Genomic DNA, 21164 nt, shown 5'->3' with positions numbered 1-21164 from the left:
GATATTAGGAATGCAGAATTGGAATTTGGGGAGTACAATATGTACAGACAGGATAGGAAGGGAGGAGAGGTTCTGCTGTTAATTAAGAAAAACAAAATCTAAGGAAGTAGATCCAGTTGACAGAGATGGACAGTGCAATGTTAAGTCAGTTTGGTGTTACATAAGCACTGGGAAAGCAAAAATAAGAGTAGGAGTGCATTATAGGCCTAATGACTAATCAGTACAACAAACAATTGTACAGAGAAATAGTGGGTTAGTAAATCAGAATGTCTTTTAATGGGGGAATTTAGCCGACCGGGCTAGCCGAGTGGGTAAAGTACCTGCCCGGCAACCCAAAGGTCGCGGGTTCGATTCCCGCCTCGGGCTTGGATCAAAGTACTGCAAAAACTTTGGGAGGTGCAATATGGCCACAGAAGCCGATGCGCCAACAACTACCAAATCAAAAAAAAAAAAAAAAAAATGGGGGAATTTAACTTCCCAGATATTGACTGGAATTCGCACACTACCAAGACTTTTGTGGATTTATTGGATGATTGTTTTCTGCAGCAGCATTTCAAGAGGCAACCAGAGAGGGTAATACTCTTGATCTGGTTATCATCAGTGATTATTCGTGTATTAAGAATTTGCAGATAAAGGAACCACAAGGTGGCAGTGATCACAGTGTACTGATGTGGGATTTACTTAATTATATAATTACCATCTGGGGTAAAGGTTTTTGATTCCATACAGGTGACTACAGTGGTCTCAGACAGTTTTTAAATTCTGTACAGTGGGACCAACTGATGATGTTACCAACAGCAAATTCTAATTGGGAAGCATTCAAAGAATTAATCATGAAAGCTACTAGGCTTTTCATACCGATTAAGAAATATTGTTCAAGGTTTAGGCCTAAATGGTTGTCAAATGAACTAATGAGACTCATGGCTGAGAAGAAAAATGTATGGGATGCATAAAAATTATCAGAGGACACAGAAGCCTATGACAGATATAAGCTAGTCTGTAATCAAGTCAACAAAGGAGATCAGGTAGCCGATTACGAGAAATCTTTGGCAAAGGATGCTAAGAAAAGCAGCAAAGACTTCTTTACTTATATAAACTCTACAAGGAAGGGGATGAATCAGATTGGTCCACTTGATATTGATGGTTCGACTGTTGATGATCCTGCTCAGATAGCTATCCAACTGAATGAGTATTTTGAGGAGTTATTAAGGGAGGAAAATGCCAGAAGTTTATCAAACTGTAATAGGATACTTAATGATTTTGTAATAGCTGAGAGCAAAGTGGAGGAGAAATTGAAGTTAAACATAAGAAAGGCTCCTGGGATGGATGGGATCTATCCAGTTATATTAAAGGAGGCAGCAATGGAACTAAGCAACCCCTTAGCCATAATTATGAGAGCATCCTTGGATTCAGTGGAAATCCCCACGGACTGGAGATATGCAAATGTATCCCCAATTCACAAAGGGAGATCGAAGGGTGACACAAGTAATTACAGACCAGACAGTTTAACTTCTGTTCCGGGTAAAATAATGGAGTCACTGGTTAAAGAATTTGTAAAAATTGTAAAGATGTCTGACAAATTTGAATGGATACTATGATGTGGTTACAAAGAAACTGGGTTCAAAAAATAATTTTGATATGATATACTTGGATTTCAGAAAAGCTTTTGACACTATTGAGCATGGAAGACTACTGTACAAATTGGAGTAGAATGGTATTAAGGGTAAGTTGTTACAATGGATAAAAGGGTGGTTGAGCGGGAGAAGACAGAGAGTGGTAATCAATGGGCACTGCTCTTCATGGACTAATGTTATTAGTGGAGTCCCCAGGGTTTGGTGTTGGGCCCACAGTTGTTTTGTGTATTTATCAATGATATTGATGAAGGTATATCAGGCTTAATGTCAAACTTTGCAGATGATACAAAGGTTGGCAAGGTTGTTAATGACAGTAATGGCAGTGTGCTACTGCAACAGGATCGTAGAAAAGTTGGGTAGATGGGCTGAGAAGTGGGAACTGAAGTTTAATGTTGACAAATGCAAAGTACTGCATATGGGTAGAAGTAACCCCAGAGAAACATACAAACTGTCCGGTACTACATTTAGGATGGTAGAAAATGAAAAAGATCTGGGAGTAATTGTGCAGTCATATATGAAGTTTTCTGAGCAATGGAGACAGGCTGCCAGAGTAGGTCATGGGGCATTGCCAATGATATACAGGAATTTTGCTAGTAGGGAAAAGGTGATTATCCCTTTGTATAAGGCAATGGTCAGGCCCTGCCTTGAGTACTGCGTACAGGTCTGGAGGCCTCATTTTAGGAAGGATGTAGAGTTGCTTGAGCACGTACTGAGAATGGCGACAAGCTTGGTGAGGGGAACGAAGGATGGTCCTCTTACCAAGAAAGGCTTAAGTTCTGCAAATTGCAGCGGCTGGAGACTAGGCACCTGCGAGGTGATCTGATTGAGATGTATAGAGCCTTGAATAGGTTGAGCATGCTGAATTCTGATGGGATTCTCCTACTTGCTCAGATTATCAATCTAAGGGTGCATAAACTGAAATTGAGGAATTGTTGGAACAACTTCCATCTGTCATTGTGGAAGTTGATAGCTTAAATAAATTCAAGGAGGAACTGGACAAACTTTTAGAGGGAATGGTTGCGTGAATTTTTTTTTTTTGGCTGACGCTACATAAGCTCATACGCTTGCTTTCTTGAATCACATGCCTCTATTACTATTACATGAGCTCACAGAAATAAAATGTGAATTAAATCGGTAACAAATCTTAACCAGTTGCGGTCTGATTTCGCAACCACTATGATAGTGAGAAATTCTGTTTCCAGTCCAATGTCGCATTAAGCACACCAATTAGCATTTTCTGAATACAGATTTTGTTTTCCTGCTATGCTGATACAATTATTGTACTATTATTGATTTACATATCATATAAAGAATCTGAAAAGCTAAATCCATGTTTATTGATGCTTATAATCAATTGTTAAAGCCAGGTTCTGTTTTGTTTTTTTTTTTTTTTCAGTCCTCTTTCAGTTAGATGTCATGGCACCAGAAATGGTGTTTTCCAAATATTAAATGTTTATATTGTACTGGCATCTATTTATACTGCGAATAAAAATCTGAAAAACTATATCTATATTCAATTGTTAACAGCAGGTAGTGTTTTTTTTTTTTTTTCTTGAAGTCCTAATATGTCAACCAGTGGAACCGATTATGAACTTTAGGATTTCCAATTATGAACTTTGTTTTTCAAAATCTGAAAACATTTTTCATAATTGGTTTGTGTGCTGGCTCATTTACTGTATTATCAGCTATATATACTTCATATGACCAATCTAAAAAACTAATTTGATGTTTACATTCAATAGTTGATGGCAAGAGGTGTTTTTCCCCCCTTCCTCCAAAGTCAAATTTTTGAAACTGGCACAACTGTTGGCATTGAATGTTTATATTCAATTTTTAATTGCAGGTAGTGTTGTTTTTTTAGTCACAGAGTAACTTATACTCTATATTAGCCTGAAGTATTTGGACAAGCCGTCAAGATTAAAGGTCTTTCTGATGGCAAAACTGAGAAATTGTTAGACCTTTCTGAAGAAACTGAGGGGTAAAAATAGGAAATCTCTTACAATAAGATGGTTTTGGAATTTTCTACATAGTGTGACTGGGTTTCAATGTCACTAAATGAACTAAAGGAGTTTTGGAGTTATCAACATGGGAATAAAATGAAAAAAGCTGATATAAAAAAATATTGGTCTGAAGAATGGACATATGGAATTAAATTTTTCAAGACTGTATTTAGCAGGAAAAGATTTCTGCAGATATTTTGGATATTGCATCCCTGCCCACCCACAAAAGGACAAACAAGGAATCCACAGCAGGGGCTCTAAAATAAAAAATATAGTCCACATTCAGAATGGAAAAGTTTCATGAATATTTTCCTCTAGGAAGAACTATAGCATTAGAGCTTTTAAACTGTTTTGTCACACTGTTTTATATATTAGCCCATGTAAACCCAAAAATAAATCATTTTTGAACATCACATTCAACTAGTAATTTTTTTTCGTTGTTAGGACTGCATGGGGAAGACAGTAAAAATAATGATAGACTGAAAAGGGTTAATATTATAGCTCAATTTTAGTATTAGTAAACTAAAGTACTAATTTCAGATGTTGCATGCACAGAGGCTCCTTGGATTTCCTGAATTTTTTTTTTTTTTTTTTTATGTAAACCCCAAACACGAGAGGTATTAGAACCTATAGTACTTAGTACCGTGCTTGGGTTGAAGGTTGAGAAGACGAAAGAAGATATTTGTTGACATTGGACTTGAATTTCTGTAGATTGTAATTTTCAGGAAATACATATGAAGGAAGGTTGTTCCAGAAAACAGCAGTTGAATGAATAAACAAGGAAGATGAAAAGTTGGTTCTGTGAGTTTGAAGTTGGACAGTAAATGGATGTTGGCTGGTGGCTGCACGTGTTCGGACTGTTTTGAAAGAGAGAGCGGGAATTATAGAAGCCAATTCAGAAGAACAGTGCCCATAGAAGTATCTGTAGAAGAGGCTTGCAGCAGAAACAGTACGTCTATGAGAAAACGAGTGGAGAGACTCTGTTAGAGATGAATCATTAATTAACCTAACTGCCCTCTTCTGAATGGAATCAAGAAGCCTGAGAGAGGTTTTGGGAGCACCACCCCAGAAACAATATTCCCAAAGAATAATGTTCCCAAAATGTGGGAACAATATTCTATGGCAGGGCGGATTTGCGATTTATACAGAGTGAGCAGCTATTTGGAAAAAAAGTAACCGAGAGCGAAAGAGAAAACCAAATTTTTTAGATGCAGAGGAAGCAGTATTTGTAATGTGCTTGTGCCAAGAGAGATTAGAAGTCAGGGTAATCTCCAAAAGAGATATATCATTTTGCCTAGAAATCGGAGTGTCACTAAAGATAAGCATAGGAACAGAAGAATCCTTTTTACGAGATATAAGACAAGACTGAGTTTTAGAAGGGTTGAAATCAACTAAGTTGTCTTTACCCCACTGGAGAATTACCTGAAGATCGGCATTTAAGGAATTGGTAGAAGATTTTCGAGAAGTTGAAGCTGATTGAGCAGGACAAGGTTTCTCAAAATGGAAAGTGGAATGCAATGTGCTATCATCGGCAAAACTATGGATAGGACTTCCAGTCAATGGAAGGTCATTAATATACAACAGGAAAAGAGTGGAGGAAAGAACTGAACCTAGGGGGACACCGGCATTAGTGGAGAAGTTAGAAGACAGAGAGCCATCTACCATCACCCTCAGTGAGCGATCAGAGAGAAAACTGGATAACCAATTACTAAAAACAGTTGGCAAACCATAGGATGGAAGCTTCTTTAGAAGACCTTTATGCCAAACATGATCAAAAGCCTTTGAGATGTCAAGAGCAACTACTTGTGTTTCACCGAACCTTTCCATTGAATTAGTCCATAAATGGGTAACATAAGCCAGAATATCACCAGTGGATCGACACTGACGGAATCCATACTGGCGATCATTGATCAGACGGAAGGTTTCTAGGTAGTTTAAGAGTTGGCGGTTAATTGATTTCTCCATTACTTTAGAAAGAGTAGAAGTAATTGCAATGGGACGATAATTGGATGGGAGGGATTTGTCACCCTTTTTAGGAACTGGCTGGATATGAGCAAATTTCCAAGCAGAAGGAAAAACACCTTTGGAATAAGAAAGTGAAAAAAGGCGGAAAAGAATAGGAATAAGTTCGGGAGCACAGGTTTTGAGAACAAGTGGAGAAATACCATCGGGACCTGGAGCTTTCTTAGCATCAAGATTCATCAAAATCCTTCTGATATCCTTTTGACAGAAGACCAACGGAGGCATTGAATGGAGCGTGTTGGGAATGGTGGGAGGTGTTTTACTAAAATCATTAATGCATGAGCTGGAAGAAAAATGGGATGCTAGCAGGTCAGCTTTATCCTTTTCTGAAGTGACAACAGAACCATCTGGTTTGGACAGAGGTGGGAACAGAGATGGCCAAAAGTTGCAGCCAATAGCTTTGGCAAGAGATCAGAATGTTCGGCTACCATTAGGGCAAGAAGCAAGTTTTCTACTCTTAGCCTGTTCAAACTCTAGTTTGGACTGATTAATAACTGCTTTACAATTGTTGCAAGCTTTGGTATAGGCAGAAAATGAAACTGCAGAATTAGAAACAAGCTAATTAAGATATGCAACATTCTTCTCTTGAACAGCCTTAGCACATTTATTGGAAAAACCAAGGTTTAGATAAGGGACGAGATTTTAAAGTGGAGTTTGGGATAAAGGATTCCATTCCTGCAAGAATAATTTCACTGACACGATCTGAGCAAACGTTGACATCAGAAGTTTTGAAACAGTAATCCGACCAAGTAAAAGAAGAAAAGTCTCACAGGTCATCCCATTTTGCATTCTTGTAATGCCAAACAACACGAGGTTGGGAATAGCCATGAGATAAAGGTTTCATTGGAGAAGAAACAATCACCAGGTTGTGATCTGAAGTGCCTAAAGGACCTCTCACTTCAACCGTGTACTTAGAAGGGTTGTTTGTGAGAAAAAGATCAAGCGTATTGGCTGTATGATTAGGATTGTCCGGTATTCTTGTAGGTAAATGAACAATCTGTGCAAGGTCATTAGTAATTGCAAAAGCCTCAGCATCTCGCCCTGCTGGGTCAGTGTGACTAGAAAACAGAAGCCAGCTGGAGTTGTGAACATTAAAATCACCAAGGAAAATTACCTCACTGTTAGGAAAGTTGGACTGGAGAAAGTCAAGTTGCAAAGAGAGGAAGTCAAAGAGCTCCAAGTGATTGGTGGAGTTGGGAGAACGGTAGAGACAACAGATGAATTTGACACAATGAGGTAGAGAGATTTTAAGCCAGAGAAGATCAAAGAGAGGAGATTCCAAATTGCCAAGTCTCTGACAGGGAATATTGGAACCGAGATATGCACAAGCACCACCTTTGAGGCGAAAGGAATCATACAGTGAATAATTTGGGCAACTGAGATGAGCAGTGGTCAAATCAACCGATAACTGAGATTCTGTCAGAAAAAGTACATGGGGTTTGGCAGACTGCAGGTGGAAATGGACATCGTTGAGATTAGAATTGAGACCACGTATATTTGTGAAATGAATTAGGAAGTGCTTGGGAGGTTTAGATCTTTTCGCAGATAAGCTTGCTCTATTAGTTTGACAATTCATGGTGTAGTCAATAGTAAGAAAAGTGGGTGGGACATGCTGTATGAGGCAATGAAATTTTTGGATATGGCGTACACGTGGTAAGAATATACCCAGATCCTTGACATAACGTGGCCTCGACAATGCTACCCGCATACACACTATTCGGACTCCCTCAGTCACTATCTGGCAGAGTAGAGGTAGCAAGATTATACACTAGCTGATCCGGAAGCCTCCTAGAAAGTTACCAATAATTTCGGTCCGGTGTACTAACTAGCGGCCGGCCGGCAAACACCGTTTTAGAGCTGTACCCTCGAAATGTAAGGAATATTGGATCTCGCCACGACGTTCATCATAACCTCATTCATCAACCATACTGCATGATGGAAGAGATAGGGAAGGGTTGACCGGAACTTAGCTCTAGAGACTAAACATGGGTTCCACCACTTCAAGCCTCCAATAAGCAAAGTGGCGGTATTTCACCAGTTGATGAGTCATCTACCACCTAGTACTGCCTGGTAACATAGAGGGGCGGCGTTCCTCCACGTGGTGTGGGCACCACACCTCGACCCCTGCTTACGTTGGTTCACACCTGGGTGGTCACCCACCATGTACTTGTGCATGGAGGTTATACCCAGGATTACTAACAGTCCCACCATCGTGAAGGTGCAAGCAGAGGATTTGACTGTCACAGACCATCCGGACTTCGCCGAAATTGGGTCCACTTGACTTGAGTGTCACCCAAATATCAGTTCCATCAGCGTTTTAGACTCCCAGGTAGCAAGTACAGCATGTCTGGCATATCTGAGAGAATGCCTGTGACAACCTCAAGGACCCATTAAATTAGTCCATAAATGAATAACATAAGCCAGAATATCACCAGTGGATCGACATTGACGGAATTTGACTAACATCTTGAATTGTCATGGCTAGGCCAACATTCCTGTCAATGGTCCATATTTATAGAACAAAGTTTTAAATTGCTTGACCACTTTTGGAGAGGTCAAATGTCTATATCAATAGTTCAACCTTTTCACCGCCGAGGATCCCATTTTTTTTCCCCCCCCATGCTTTTTTTTAAAGATTTCATTTTCGCTATCAAAGCTCTGAATTTTATCAAGTAATGAAAATTTAAAGAAAAAACACCTGAAAAAATTACGCATGGATAATCCATAAACTGTACACTTCAATGAACTGAAAATAGCTTATGGACTTCCAGTGGTTCAATGCATGTAAATATTTTGCATTTATGGAATTTAGAGATTTAAACAATATCAAACACACCCTCCAAAAGGACTGTAAGCAGCACATATCAGTAACCTATAATTTTTTTTCCCTCTCCTCCCAGTTTACTTACCACAGTCAAAGATCTCAAAAGAAATCATAATAAATGTCATGTTTACATTCTGAAATGTCAATTGTTCAGCTCTCAAAATTTTATAAATTACATATGTGAAATTTTTCACTTATTCTATTTAGCAGATTTGTATGGTTCAGTTAAGCCCTTCAATTCTCACATTAAAACAGAGCTACTGATTTACATAAACAGTGTTAATGGCAAAAATGTAGTTCAGTGTAATTATTATACAGAAATATATGGAAAATATGGTTCTTAATCATTTTCTCTGTATTCAAATTGAAAATTACACTGCTAAATTCTAACAGTACAAAAAAAAAATACTATTAAAATTTTTCTAGAATTTAAAAATTTCACATTTTTTATAGTCTATTTCTGCTTATATGCAAATCATAAATGACGTGCATATAAGCAGATAACAAAGATTCTTTAAAAATTTATATTACATTGAAATAGCAGACAAAACTTCTGTATCTTCTGCAAGACAAAAAGAAGCAACTTTCTTAAACATATGGCCATGACTCTATGCTTTTATAACCTTTGTATTTTTTCTTCTCCTTTAATTTAGAAAAATATCTATTGGTTCCAGGAAATGCACTCACACCACCAAAAAATGTGTCATTCTCTGGATTAAAAAGGTCATAGTCTGGAATAACATGGAGATTTGCTGGTAATGTCTCTCTAGAAGTGATTAGTTGATCATATGGAGAGTTCCCCTCAACAAGAGTCTTGAAATAATCAACAACATCAGCAACTGTATTAATTTCATGAAGCAGATAACTTGGTACATGATGACTGAAATGCTTGACACAAGTTGTTAAGACCTAAAAAAATATAAAAGTATGTCTGTGTTAATACTCTCAATTTTAAGTAATACTAAACCAACAGATTTTAAAAAATTCAGCTTTTACAGAGACAAGGAATTTTTATCCAGGCATTCTATAGTTATTTCTTTATTTGCATAATTTCAAATGCACAAGGTTAAATATATAGCAATAAACAGAATTCTGCTCTCTCTCTCTCTCTCTCTCTCTCATTAATTCAGAAGCACTCTAAAAGAAAGGCTGACAGCTGAGGCAAAGAGTATGCAATGCCAGGCTTGGGAAGTCTGGAATTCTGGTGCACATATTTTAGGAGGCCCTTAAAATATGGTCACAAAGGCCCGACCAGCAATAAGTACACTGTTCCGGGGTCCCCCATGACCTTGGATCCTGGAAAAACTGCTACTGCACCTCGGTAAATGCAGCCTTGAGAATATGGAACCCTATCATACTCTCAATGCTGTCATCACCTGTCATATTCAAGTCTGCTATTCTAAATATACTTTGGAATGCAACTTATTCATGATCAATAACACACTGCACAAATATGATCTCACAATATATAATCTTCTCTGTTGCTTCCCAAAATTTTGTATTTGTGCTCCATTCCTCTCCCCCGCTCTCCATTCACTTGCCATTGCAAATACAGGCAACCACCGTATAACACAGTACTTCTACAACACAGTCAATAAATTGCAGCAATCCTCGCACAACACAGTACTTATATAATATGGTTTCGCTCTAACATGGTTAGAGAATTGCGGCAAACAGGGCAGTGCAAAGGTACTTGGGCACCTGGATGCAAAAGTGATTAAGGGGCCTCCATTTATTTATGTTGAGACTGATGGCTCCCAACTGTTGGGTCCTCCTAGATCGGGGGCCCTGATGCGGTGGATCCAATGCACCCCCTATTTGCACAGCCCTGGAGGCAAACCTCATAACACGGTATTTTTGAGCTTTTGTGCTTGGGCAACTCTGCAAGATGTAATTTTTCAACATTTCCATTCTTTTATATTATCCCCACTGTTGACCTGCTAGTCGTTATGCAAAAAAATTATTGGGAAATCTCCGTACTTTATTCTGTTAGGAAATCCCCGCATTAGGTTCTGTGCTATTGAACTTGTGCTTGTTTGAGACCATAAAAATTTGTTACTTCAAAGCTTGCAGTTGGTGACATTTAAGGTTATTTTGGTTTTTATTTGATCGTTTATAAATTTTTCCGGGTATGTATTACTAAAATGTGTTCTTAAGAACCATATTGGAATAATTTCTTTGTTGTGAATTTAAGCGGCCTCGTTCATTTATGTTTCAGCCATAAATTATGCCTAAGGAAAGTAAAAAAGCACCGCTCAAAAGAAACTATTTCCCTAGAATCGAAGATACAAATTTTGGAACGTCTTATATAAGAGGAATGGTATCATATGTTGCAAAACATTTAAATTTAAATTAAGCAACAATCGGACCATAAAGAAAAATGAACAGAAAATTAGAATGACACATGAAGCAGACAGAGTTGTGTGGGATCCCAAATACTTAACGAGTTCTCAGATTTTCTATAGGGCACTGAACTCTTTTTCCCAAACTCTGAATCTTCACTTAATATACTGCTGTAATAGGTGAGTTCTCATGAAATGGCATGATCCTAAGTACATTCTGATACATGAAAATGACAAAATCAATATATCTGGTAAAATAAAAGCAAAATGATAACTATGGCCATAATAAATCTGACTAATTAATAATCAAGTATATGCACTCCTTTATTTACGTACAAATGACATAGGTACAACTTGTAGATACATACAAAGCACAAAGCTTCTCAAAATTAATAAAATTACCTTATTACTGTATAAAATTACACAACACGATAATATATTGCCAGTTTTTAAACACGCATGTGCAAAGTGCCAAAATTAGCTGCAGTACAGTGGACCCATGCTTTACGATATTAATCTCTTCAGGACACCATCGTATCATGAAAATATTGTGAAGTGAATAAAACGTTAACCCCAGGAACTCACATCTGGTGAGTATGAGCTTGGCACACCCACGGTCCTGAGCTGGATATCATCATTCTTCTCTTTCTTGGTGATTTCCTTCTACTTTTAAATCTCTCTCTCTCTCTCTCTCTCTCTCTCTCTCTCTCTCTCTCTCTCTCTCTCTCTCTCTGAGTAACTTGGGGAATTTTTTTTTTTTTTTTTTTTTTTGGCTGGTGCAGCATAAGCCTCAGGCTTCCTTGCACCATGTAGCTAATAATAATAAAACACATTGTTTTTTGGTAATTTGTTCGAAGACCTAGGAAGCTGAAATTTTTGCTATAAAACTAAGCTAAAGGGTCATTTTTATAATAGAAATTGTATTAGTTTTATATAAATTTATGTCAGTTAAGCACAACACGAAAATCACTTTTAACTAAAGGATGCAAAAACAAAACATGCACCCAACATGTTTATAAACCTTCGTACTGGCTGAGAGGAAGGACTACGTGGTCCTGTCAGAGACAATTGTAAGCCCCGAAATAAATAGGTGGCAGTTAACATGATCACTAGAATCATCTGCTTTATAGAATCAAATTTCAAAAAACTAAACCAAATCATTAAAATGCGCTACACTTTCACTGTTTATTGTCACGGAAACTCTGGTTTTTCATCCAGCAAACAGAAAATCGACCACAGAACACATGCAATTTTCATTGGTATAAATGGAGCAATATGGCCGTAGTCGTTGATACGCCCAAAAAAAAACCCCACTCCAACAACACCATTTACTGATATTTGGTTATAAGAATCAATTTTTGAATGCCTTCATGATATAGTAATACGCTCATAAGCTTGCAAGAAAGCAAGCATTATGAGCTTATGTAGCATCAGCCAAAAAAAAAAAAAAAAAAAAACCCCAATTTCACACATCCATTCACTCTAAAAGTTTGTCCAGTTCCTCCTTGAATTTATTTAAGCTATCAACTTCCACAGCAAATGGAAATTTGTTCTGGAATTAACCACCCACTGGCTAAAGGCAAATTTCAGCACATCTATTCTACAACTGTCTTTCCTCAATTTCAATTTATGCCCCCTCAGGTTCGTAATATGAGCAAGCGGAAGAATCCCACCAGAATTCAACGTACTTAAGCCTTTCTTGGTAAAAGGACCCCTTCGTTCCCCTCGCCAATCTTGTTGCCCTTCTCTGTACGCCCAACCAACTCTACATCGTTCCTAAAATGAGGCCTTCAGACCTGTATGCAGTACTCAAAAGCGTGGCCTGACCATTGCCTTATACAAAGGGGTAATCACCTCCTTTTCCCCACTATCAAAATTCCTGTATATCATTGGCAATACCCAAAGACTTGCTCTGGCAGCCTGTCTGCATTGATCAGAAAATTCATATCTGACTACACAATTACTCCCAGTTCTTTTTCATTTTCCACCATCCTAAATGCAGTATCACACAGTTGGTACGTTTCTCTGGGGGTTACTTCTACCCATATGCAGTACTTTGCACTTGTCAATGTTAAACTTCAGTTCCCACTTCTCAGCCCATCTATCCAACTTTTCTAGATCCTGTTGCAGTAGCACACTGCCATTACTGTCATTAACCCTGCCAACCTTTGTATCATCTGCAAACTTCAACATTAAGCTTGATATCATTATCAATATCATTGATAAATACACAAAACAACAGTGGGCCCAACACCAAACCCTGGGGGACTCCACTAATAACATTAGTCCATGAAGAGCAGTGTCCATTGATTAGCACTCTCTGTCTTCTCCAACTTAATCGCCCTTTTATCCATTTTAGCAACTTAAAATTAATACCATACTGCTACAATTTGTACAGTAGTCATCCATGTGAATTGTCAAAAGCTTTCCTAAAATCCAAGTATATGATATCAAAATAATGTTTTGAATCCAGTTCCTTTGTAACTACATCATAGTATCCAACAAATTTGTCAGACAAGACTTTCCCTTAACAAACCCATGCTATGTCTGAATTATTACTGCAGTCTTGTCTAGATGATCCTGCAATGCATCTTTAACCAGTGACTCCATTATTTTCCTCAAAATAGAAGTTAAACTAAATGGTCTGTAATTACTTGTGTCACTCTTAGATTCCCCCTTTGTGAATTGGGGATACATTTGCACATATCCAGCTCATGGGGACTTCCCCTTGTCCAAGGCTACTCTCATAATTATGGCTAAGGGTTTACTTACTTCCTTTGCCACGTAAAGTCCTTGCTGTTTTTCTTTGCGTTTTTTGCCAAAGAATTCTCGTAATCTGCCATCGATTGCCTAACCTCCTTTGTGACTTGATTACAGGCTAGCTTATATCTGCCATAGGCTTCTGTGTTGCCTGATAATTTATATGCATTCCGTGCATTTTTATTCTCTTCCACGAGTCTCATTAGTTCATCTGACATCCATTTAGGCTTAAACCTTGAATATTTCTTAATCAGTATGAAAAGTCTAGTAACTTCCAAGATTAATTCTTTAAATGCTTCCCATTTAGAATTTGCTGTTGGTATCATCATCAGTTGGTCTCACTGTATTGAATTTAAAAACTGTCTGAGACCACTATAGTCACCTTTACAAAAACCTTTCTCTTTACCCCTGATGGTAGTTACATCTTTAAGTTGTTGTTGTTTTGGTTTTTAGGAGCATTAGCAACTAAGGCCATATTGCTCTGGGAATATGTTGTGGTCAATCCCTGACCTTTCCGCATCCTCCGTATTTGGTGGTGACGGGCTGGAACCCCGGTCTAATCAAGAAGCGTGTGCTACACACTGCTGCTCCTTCCCACCTGGCTACGGCGGGGCCTACATCTTTAAGTAAATCTCACATCAGTACACTGTGATCCTTACCACCTAGTGGTTCCTTTATCTGCAAATTCTTAACGCATAAATAATCATTGCTGATAACTGATCAAGAGTATTATCCTCTCTGGTTGCATCTCGAATTTGCTGCTGCAGAAAATAATCATCCAATAAATCCACAACAGTCTTTCTAGTGTGCGAGTGACCAACTTACACATTCCTCTCAATATCTCAAAGTTAAAAACCTCCATTATTACACAATCTGATTTACGGTTTCATTCTATTTCTCTGTACAATTGTTTGTTGTACTCATTAGAGTCACGATAGTTGTGTTCCTAGGAACACAACTATCGTGCTATACGAGGACTGACTGTACACTATACAGTACTCAACATTATTTATTTTTTTTTTTTTTAGACTCATTTAACTTGGTTACAAATTGTAAAATGCTGTAAACAATACTGTGCATATATGTACTGTACTCTATAAGTATTTAGTATCTATAAGACTGAAGTTGGTCTTCCATACAAAAAAAGCACTTATGTACATTAAAAAAAAAAAAAAACAATTAAGTACATAAGTCAAGGAGAAAAGAAATTTTAACATACCTTAAACTTCAATAAAGGATCCTTTAGGGATGTATCTTTCCATGATGATGCTAAAGTAATTCCAAGAACATCTTTACAAATATTCTGCAACTGCTGCTCAGCATCTGGAGGAGGAATATATGATTTTTTGATCCTGGAAAACCTACACCAAAATGAAATGACACAACTGGTCAGTGTTTCTTCAATGGACTATCATTTCCATGCAACCTTCCCCACCCTTCAATTCTTTTTAAAGTTTTTAATTCTTATTAGAAAAATGTAATTATAAATGCTCAAGGCATATAATATTATGAGTTTAAAATACACTATAAAATATTGGCGTAAATACACTATAGTGAACTCATAATGAAAAATTATATAAGTGGTGTAAAGGTATCGATTTAATTTTATCTCATATTGTGACTACCTTCACAATGAGCTATTACGTATTGCACTACCTCGAATAAGTAACACTTCACTAATAGACAAGACTATTGTTACTTATTCTCAGTAGGCACCACCACCACCCAGATGGCACCATTTCAAGGCTTATTGACCTATCGTCGGTGGGTAGGCTCAAGGCATAATATATTATGCCTTGAGAATTTATATTTTATTTAAGTATTATCTTGCACACCTTTTGGCATCTCTCATTTGTGGAAAAACTTCACAACTGGGTTGGCATGATTGCAACACCAGGGTAGGCTTCTGTGTCACCTATTAATTTATATGTATCTCATGCATTTTTCTTCTTTGCCATATGTCTCATTAGTTCATCTGACATCCATTTAGGCCTAAACCTTGAACAATATCTCTTAGTTTGGTATGAAAAGCCTAGTAGCTTCCAAGATTAATTCTTTCAATGCTTTCCCCATTTAGAATTTGTTGTTGGTAACATCATCAGTTGGTTCCACTGTATATTAAAACAGTCTCAGACCACCGTAGTCACCTTTACGAAAGCAAAAACTCTTCCCTTTACTCCCGATGGTAGTTACCTCTTTGAGTAAATCCCACATCAGCACACTGTGATCACTGCCACCTAGTGGTTCCTTTATCTACAGGTTCTTAATGCATGAAGAATCACTACTGATAATCAGATCAAAAGTGTTACTCCCTATAGTCACCTCCCAAACATGCTGCTATGGAAAACAATCCTCCAATAAATCCACAAAAGTCTTGCTAGTGTGTGAGTGACCAAACCCACAAGTTCCAGTCAATATCTGGGAAATTAAAATCTCCATTATAAGACAAACTGATTTACTGGCCCACTCTGTTCAGTTGTTCATTCTGCTCATCAGAGTCATTTGGCCTATAACACATTCCCTACTCTCAATTTTGCTTTCCCAGTGCTTATGTCACACCAAACTGACTTGACACTGCACTGCCCACCCATTTCAACTGGCTGCACTTCCTTGGATTTTCTGTCTCTTAACTAATAACATAACCCCTCCTCCCCCTTCCTGTATATATTGAACTCCCCAAATTCCATTTCTGCATTCCTTATATCTGTGTGACACCATATCTCTGATATTCCAACAATATCTGCCTTTGATGTTTTGACCAACACCTCAAATTCATCAACCAAACTCCTAGCATTGGTGTACAAGTATACATACACCTGTTCTTATTCTTAACTACCCTAACACCACCCATGACGACTCCCAGCAGTCTCTGAAATCCCCTGCACCTTGTTTACCAGCCTGCTGCTCATTCCAATAGAAGCAGTGCAAGGATCACTTTCACTTCTGCCCTCGGCTACTGTTAATCTAATAGTCCATGTATCCCCCAAACTAGCAGTTTTCCGGCCCACCTAACACAGCCTTGATAGCATCAGAAATTCTATCCCTTGAGTCTTGCACAAAATTCTACCCCTTGAGTCTTGCACAATCTCTCCAGGGTCAAATTGATTGACTAGGCTCTCATCGTATTGACTAGGACCTCATTTCGTGTCTGGGCAGAATTGCAGACACTTTCAAATTTAACCCTGCTTTTTTTCAACAATGACCCGTACTTGTTAAGTAATTCCGCCAGTCTCCTACTCTTAATATCATTAGTGCCAATGTGTACAACAATATCACCTTTTGTGCCATTAAAAGATAATATCTGTTCTACAACATCATCAACCTTTGCTCTTGGCAGACATACCCTGGTCCTGTTCCCCCTATCCTTCTTGCAAAATATATTCCCCCTTTTCCCTGACAATAGAGCCACCGACAACAACTAATTCCTGTGGGTCCAACGCATTCTGCCTTGGGGATTGCCTCTGTGTTGTCTGATGTTCAAGTGCAAGCTCTGGCATTGATGTGGGCAGCTGAGAGCTTGATGGGCCCCTCAATTTAAATCCTTTGAGGGCATCTATAGACCCATAACAATGCTGAGTTGGTGCCTTATTCCCTCACACTCCTTACATCAAGCACACACAAAGACATTCCCCTTGGCAATATCATGTCCCATTCCTGAATGATCCACAAACGTCAAACAAGCACTACATTTCATAAGGCTATGATTCAGAGGACAAACAACCCCCCTCAGTTCTTCCCTGAGCCACAGTACTCCCACTAGCTTGAGCATTTTGCTTTGCCTCTGGTCTGAGGCATGATTTCAATTCAATTTCAATTAAAATTTCAAATTCAATACAATTTAAAAACACAGGTCAACCATCACTAATCCGGCAGTATTGGGACCTGTGGCGTGCCAGATTAGTGAGTTTGCCGGATCACCAGTGGTTATTTTAGCACATACACTTTACCCAACAGTTAACTACCTCATCCTACCTTCAACAAGTTGACTGCCAAGCTAGTTTAAGAAAAAAATTCTCAGGAACCAAAAAATATTTAGCAAATAATTTGATTAGTAATTCTAAAATAAATATTGTAATGTCAGTGTTGTTGTTTTTTCGCTTAAAATATCAAAAGACGAGTTTTTTTTTAAGTCGCATATATGTGGCTGACATGGCCCAGTAGGCTACTTTATTTCTTGAGAAGCCATGTCGGCGACATACCTGTGACGCTATTACAGCATACATATGAAGGTCGTTTGTGATTAGTTTATTGCACATGCGGTGAGCACTGCAATAAAACTAACTGCGATAAAATAAACTCGAACATCGCAATAAATTTGTCAGTATTGTTAGAGATTTTGTGAAAACAAGTTCGTTAGCGCACTGTATTATCCATCATATTGTGTTGTTTTTCCGCAAGTTTGTACAAGTGTGGTGTAAAAAAAAAAAAAAAAAAGCTAAAAAGGAATGGCTAAAAGAAAATTACTAAAATAAGAGGAACTGAGAGAAATTGCTGGAATTTTTTCAACTAAGCAGAGTTAAACTTCTCACATACACACTGCTGTCGAGGTTTTTCAGAAGTTCAACTTTATCTGTTATGGACAATGTATGGTGTTTGCGCTTTACACCACGAGAGGCACTTCCTTTATGAATTGGAACCATGGCTGGGGCTAAATGTGAGCAGATTATAATAACAAATGCTAAATGTGAGCAGATTATAATAACAAATGAAGAAAAACAAGTAGATATGGCTTGCCAGTGTTTACGAGTTTGCACCAACAGCTGATGCTGCAACCAATGCCACCAAAAACAGTAGCGGCAGGTCAGTGCACCGACCCGGGAAATTTGAAATTACATTCACGGAATTAGTGGTGGAACCGGATTACCGGTGGCCAGATTAGTGATGGCCGACCTGTATAACACTAAACTTGTATACTAATGCAGTTATAACACTATATATATTTCAGTATCTAGTTTTATCTCCAACTGAGTTATGTTATATGAATTTCATATCTCCTATGAAGTTGTGTATTAAGTTGTAACATTACGTTTGTAAAATCTAAGTCGTTATATGTATTGAGTTAAAAAATTACGTTCGTAAAATCTAAGTAGTCATAATAGATAATAAATTTAACTATCTATTGCCACCCATGTGGTTCAAACTCTCACGCTAGCTATCTATGCCAAATCACTGATTCTAAAAGTTCTATGAATATTACTGTCATACGTTACAATCTACATGACAAATCAAATTATTAAATCACATAAGTAGTGCTATAATTTATAATTCTCTGCTGATACTGATTTCACTGCTACAAGTTTCAGAGAACTACCAGTATGTTTGTCTAGCTCTGGCTTGTGCCGCAATTTATATTATCTGTATATCACATGAATCTCTATATCATATGAATCTGTATTTTTATCTGTATATCATATGAATCTGTATTTTTATCTGTATATCATATGAATCTGTATATAATATATATGAAAGCGAAGTTGCCAGCTTCTGGCTAGGGGCTGCTTGCTAATAAAAATGAAAAAATGTCCAATGAAAGCAGTTTGGTAGCAACATTCAGGTTCATGTGACATATTTTCGTGTTACAGCATTAATTTTTGTTGTAGTTATTTATGAAGTACTGAATAATTTCCTTTAGTGAGTGTAGTAGTGAAAAACAACAAAAAAAAAGGAGAATATATGACATTGTGTCAAAAAAAATATTTTATCCAATGAAAGCATAAGTTGAAGGTCACGGTTTTTAAATTTCTATTCATTCGCCGATAGGTCTACAGTTTTAATTTTCAAAAATTAATTAAAAACATTTTTAATACACAGAACATGGATTTTTTATAGTTTCATTTAGAAGACTGAAAATATAGGTGATATCAAAAAAATTAACAATTTTGAATTATTTTTTGCTGATATTTCAAGTTTTCCAGTGACTGCTGATGGGTTAAAAATAAAAACTGCTGAATGAAAATAATTTTTTTTTTTTAAAGAGAAATATGATGCAATTAGAATCATATTTCTCTTAAAAAAAAAAGCCTGTTATCAAAAGGCCCTCAGTTTTTACAAGAAATTTAAGCTCAATGTGAATTAAACAATCATATGCAGGATTTAAATCTAAGGCACAGCAGAGCTTTTAAAATCTAGGTTGAAGGAATGGAATTTATTGCAAAAAGATACAACTGTATCTATATTTTGTAAAACAAAGAAAAACTTTATATTTTGCTATGGAAAATTCACTTTGCTACTGTAACAGCATTGATGGACTGCTTGATGCCCTTTAAAGAGAACATAAATCAGAAGAGGCTTTTCACTGGCTCTTCAAAATTAAGTCTAAAAGGTATGCTGTTACACAATGGTATAGTAGTAGTAGTGGTGGTGGTGGCATGTGATGCAAGAAAGCATGTGTATGAGCTTATGCAGCATCAGCCAAAAAAAAAAAAAAAAAAAAAATCACACCATTCCCTCCAAATGCCTGTCCAGTTCCTCCTTAAATTTATTCAACCTATCAAATTCCACAACGACAGATGGAAGTTTGTTCCAGCAATTAACCACCCGCTGGCTAAAGGCAAATTTCCGCACATCTATTCTACATCTGTCTTTTCTTCATTTGAATTTATGCCCCCTTGGGTTTGTAATCTGAACAAGTGGAAGGATCCCATCAGAATTCAGTGTGCTCAACACATTCAAGGCCTTATGCACCTCAATTAGATCACCTCACAGGTGCCTAGTCTCCAGAAGCTGCAATTTGCAGAACTTAAGCCTTTCTTGGTAACACCAACTCTTTGTTCCAATCACCAATCTCGTTGCCCTTCTCTGTACTTGTTCCAGCAGCTCTACATCTTTCCTAAAATGAGGCCTCCAGACCTGTATACAATACTCAAGGTGTGGTGTGGCCTGATCATTGCCTTGTACAAGGGGACAATCACCCTCTTATCCCTGCTAGGAAAATTCCTGTATATCATTGACAAGACACCATGAACTACTCTTGCAGCCTTTTTGCACTGCTCAGAAAACTTCACATCTGACTGCACAATTTCTCCCAGATCTTTTTCATTTTCTACCATCCTAAATATAGTACCACACAGTTTGTACGTTTCTCTGGGATTACTTCTACCCATATACAGTACTTTGCATTTGTCAATGTTAAACTTCAGTTCCCACTTCTCAGCCCATCTATCCAACTTTTCTGGATCCTGTTGCAGTAGCACACTGCATTACTGTCATTAACAACCCTGCCAACCTTTGTATCATCTGCAAACTTAGACATTAATCCTGATATACCTTCATCGATATATTATTGACAAATACCGAAAACAACAATGGGCCCAACACCAAACCCTGGGGAACTCCACTAATAACATTAGTCCGTGAAGAGCAGTGCCCATTGATAACCGCTCTGTTTTCTTCCATACAACCATCCTTTTATCCATTGTAGCAACTTGCCCTTAATGCCGTACTGCTCCAATTTATACAGTAGACAATATACATGTGCCACAGTATATTGTTGCTTTTTGTGTGAGTGCAGCAATCAAGCCATTTCTTAAGAAACTAAGCTTTGGCCTCCCTCACACGAATCTTATACCTGAAAGAAAAATGT

The 21164-nt window shown here is 37.6% G+C and overlaps 1 protein-coding gene across 1 annotated transcript in view; it reads right to left on the bottom strand.

The window, feature by feature from the left end:
• Positions 1-9068: 9068 nt before the first annotated feature.
• mRpL50 (mitochondrial ribosomal protein L50) overlaps positions 9069-21164 on the bottom strand; it is a 57253-nt gene continuing 45157 nt past the window's right edge. The window contains exons 3-4 of the mRNA XM_090373546.1: positions 14802-14943; positions 9069-9389 (exon numbers count right to left, since the gene is read on the bottom strand). Of these exons, the coding sequence (XP_090229672.1) occupies positions 9069-9389; positions 14802-14943 (463 nt within the window). The remainder of the gene's footprint in view (positions 9390-14801; positions 14944-21164) is intronic.

Source organism: Mastigoproctus giganteus, chromosome 5 (assembly GCF_048544385.1).
Source record: "Mastigoproctus giganteus isolate SK-2022 chromosome 5, ASM4854438v1, whole genome shotgun sequence".
Lineage (NCBI taxonomy): Eukaryota > Metazoa > Arthropoda > Arachnida > Uropygi > Thelyphonidae > Mastigoproctus > Mastigoproctus giganteus.
Note: the sequence above shows the minus strand (reverse complement) of the source record. Positions and strands in the feature narration are given on the sequence as shown.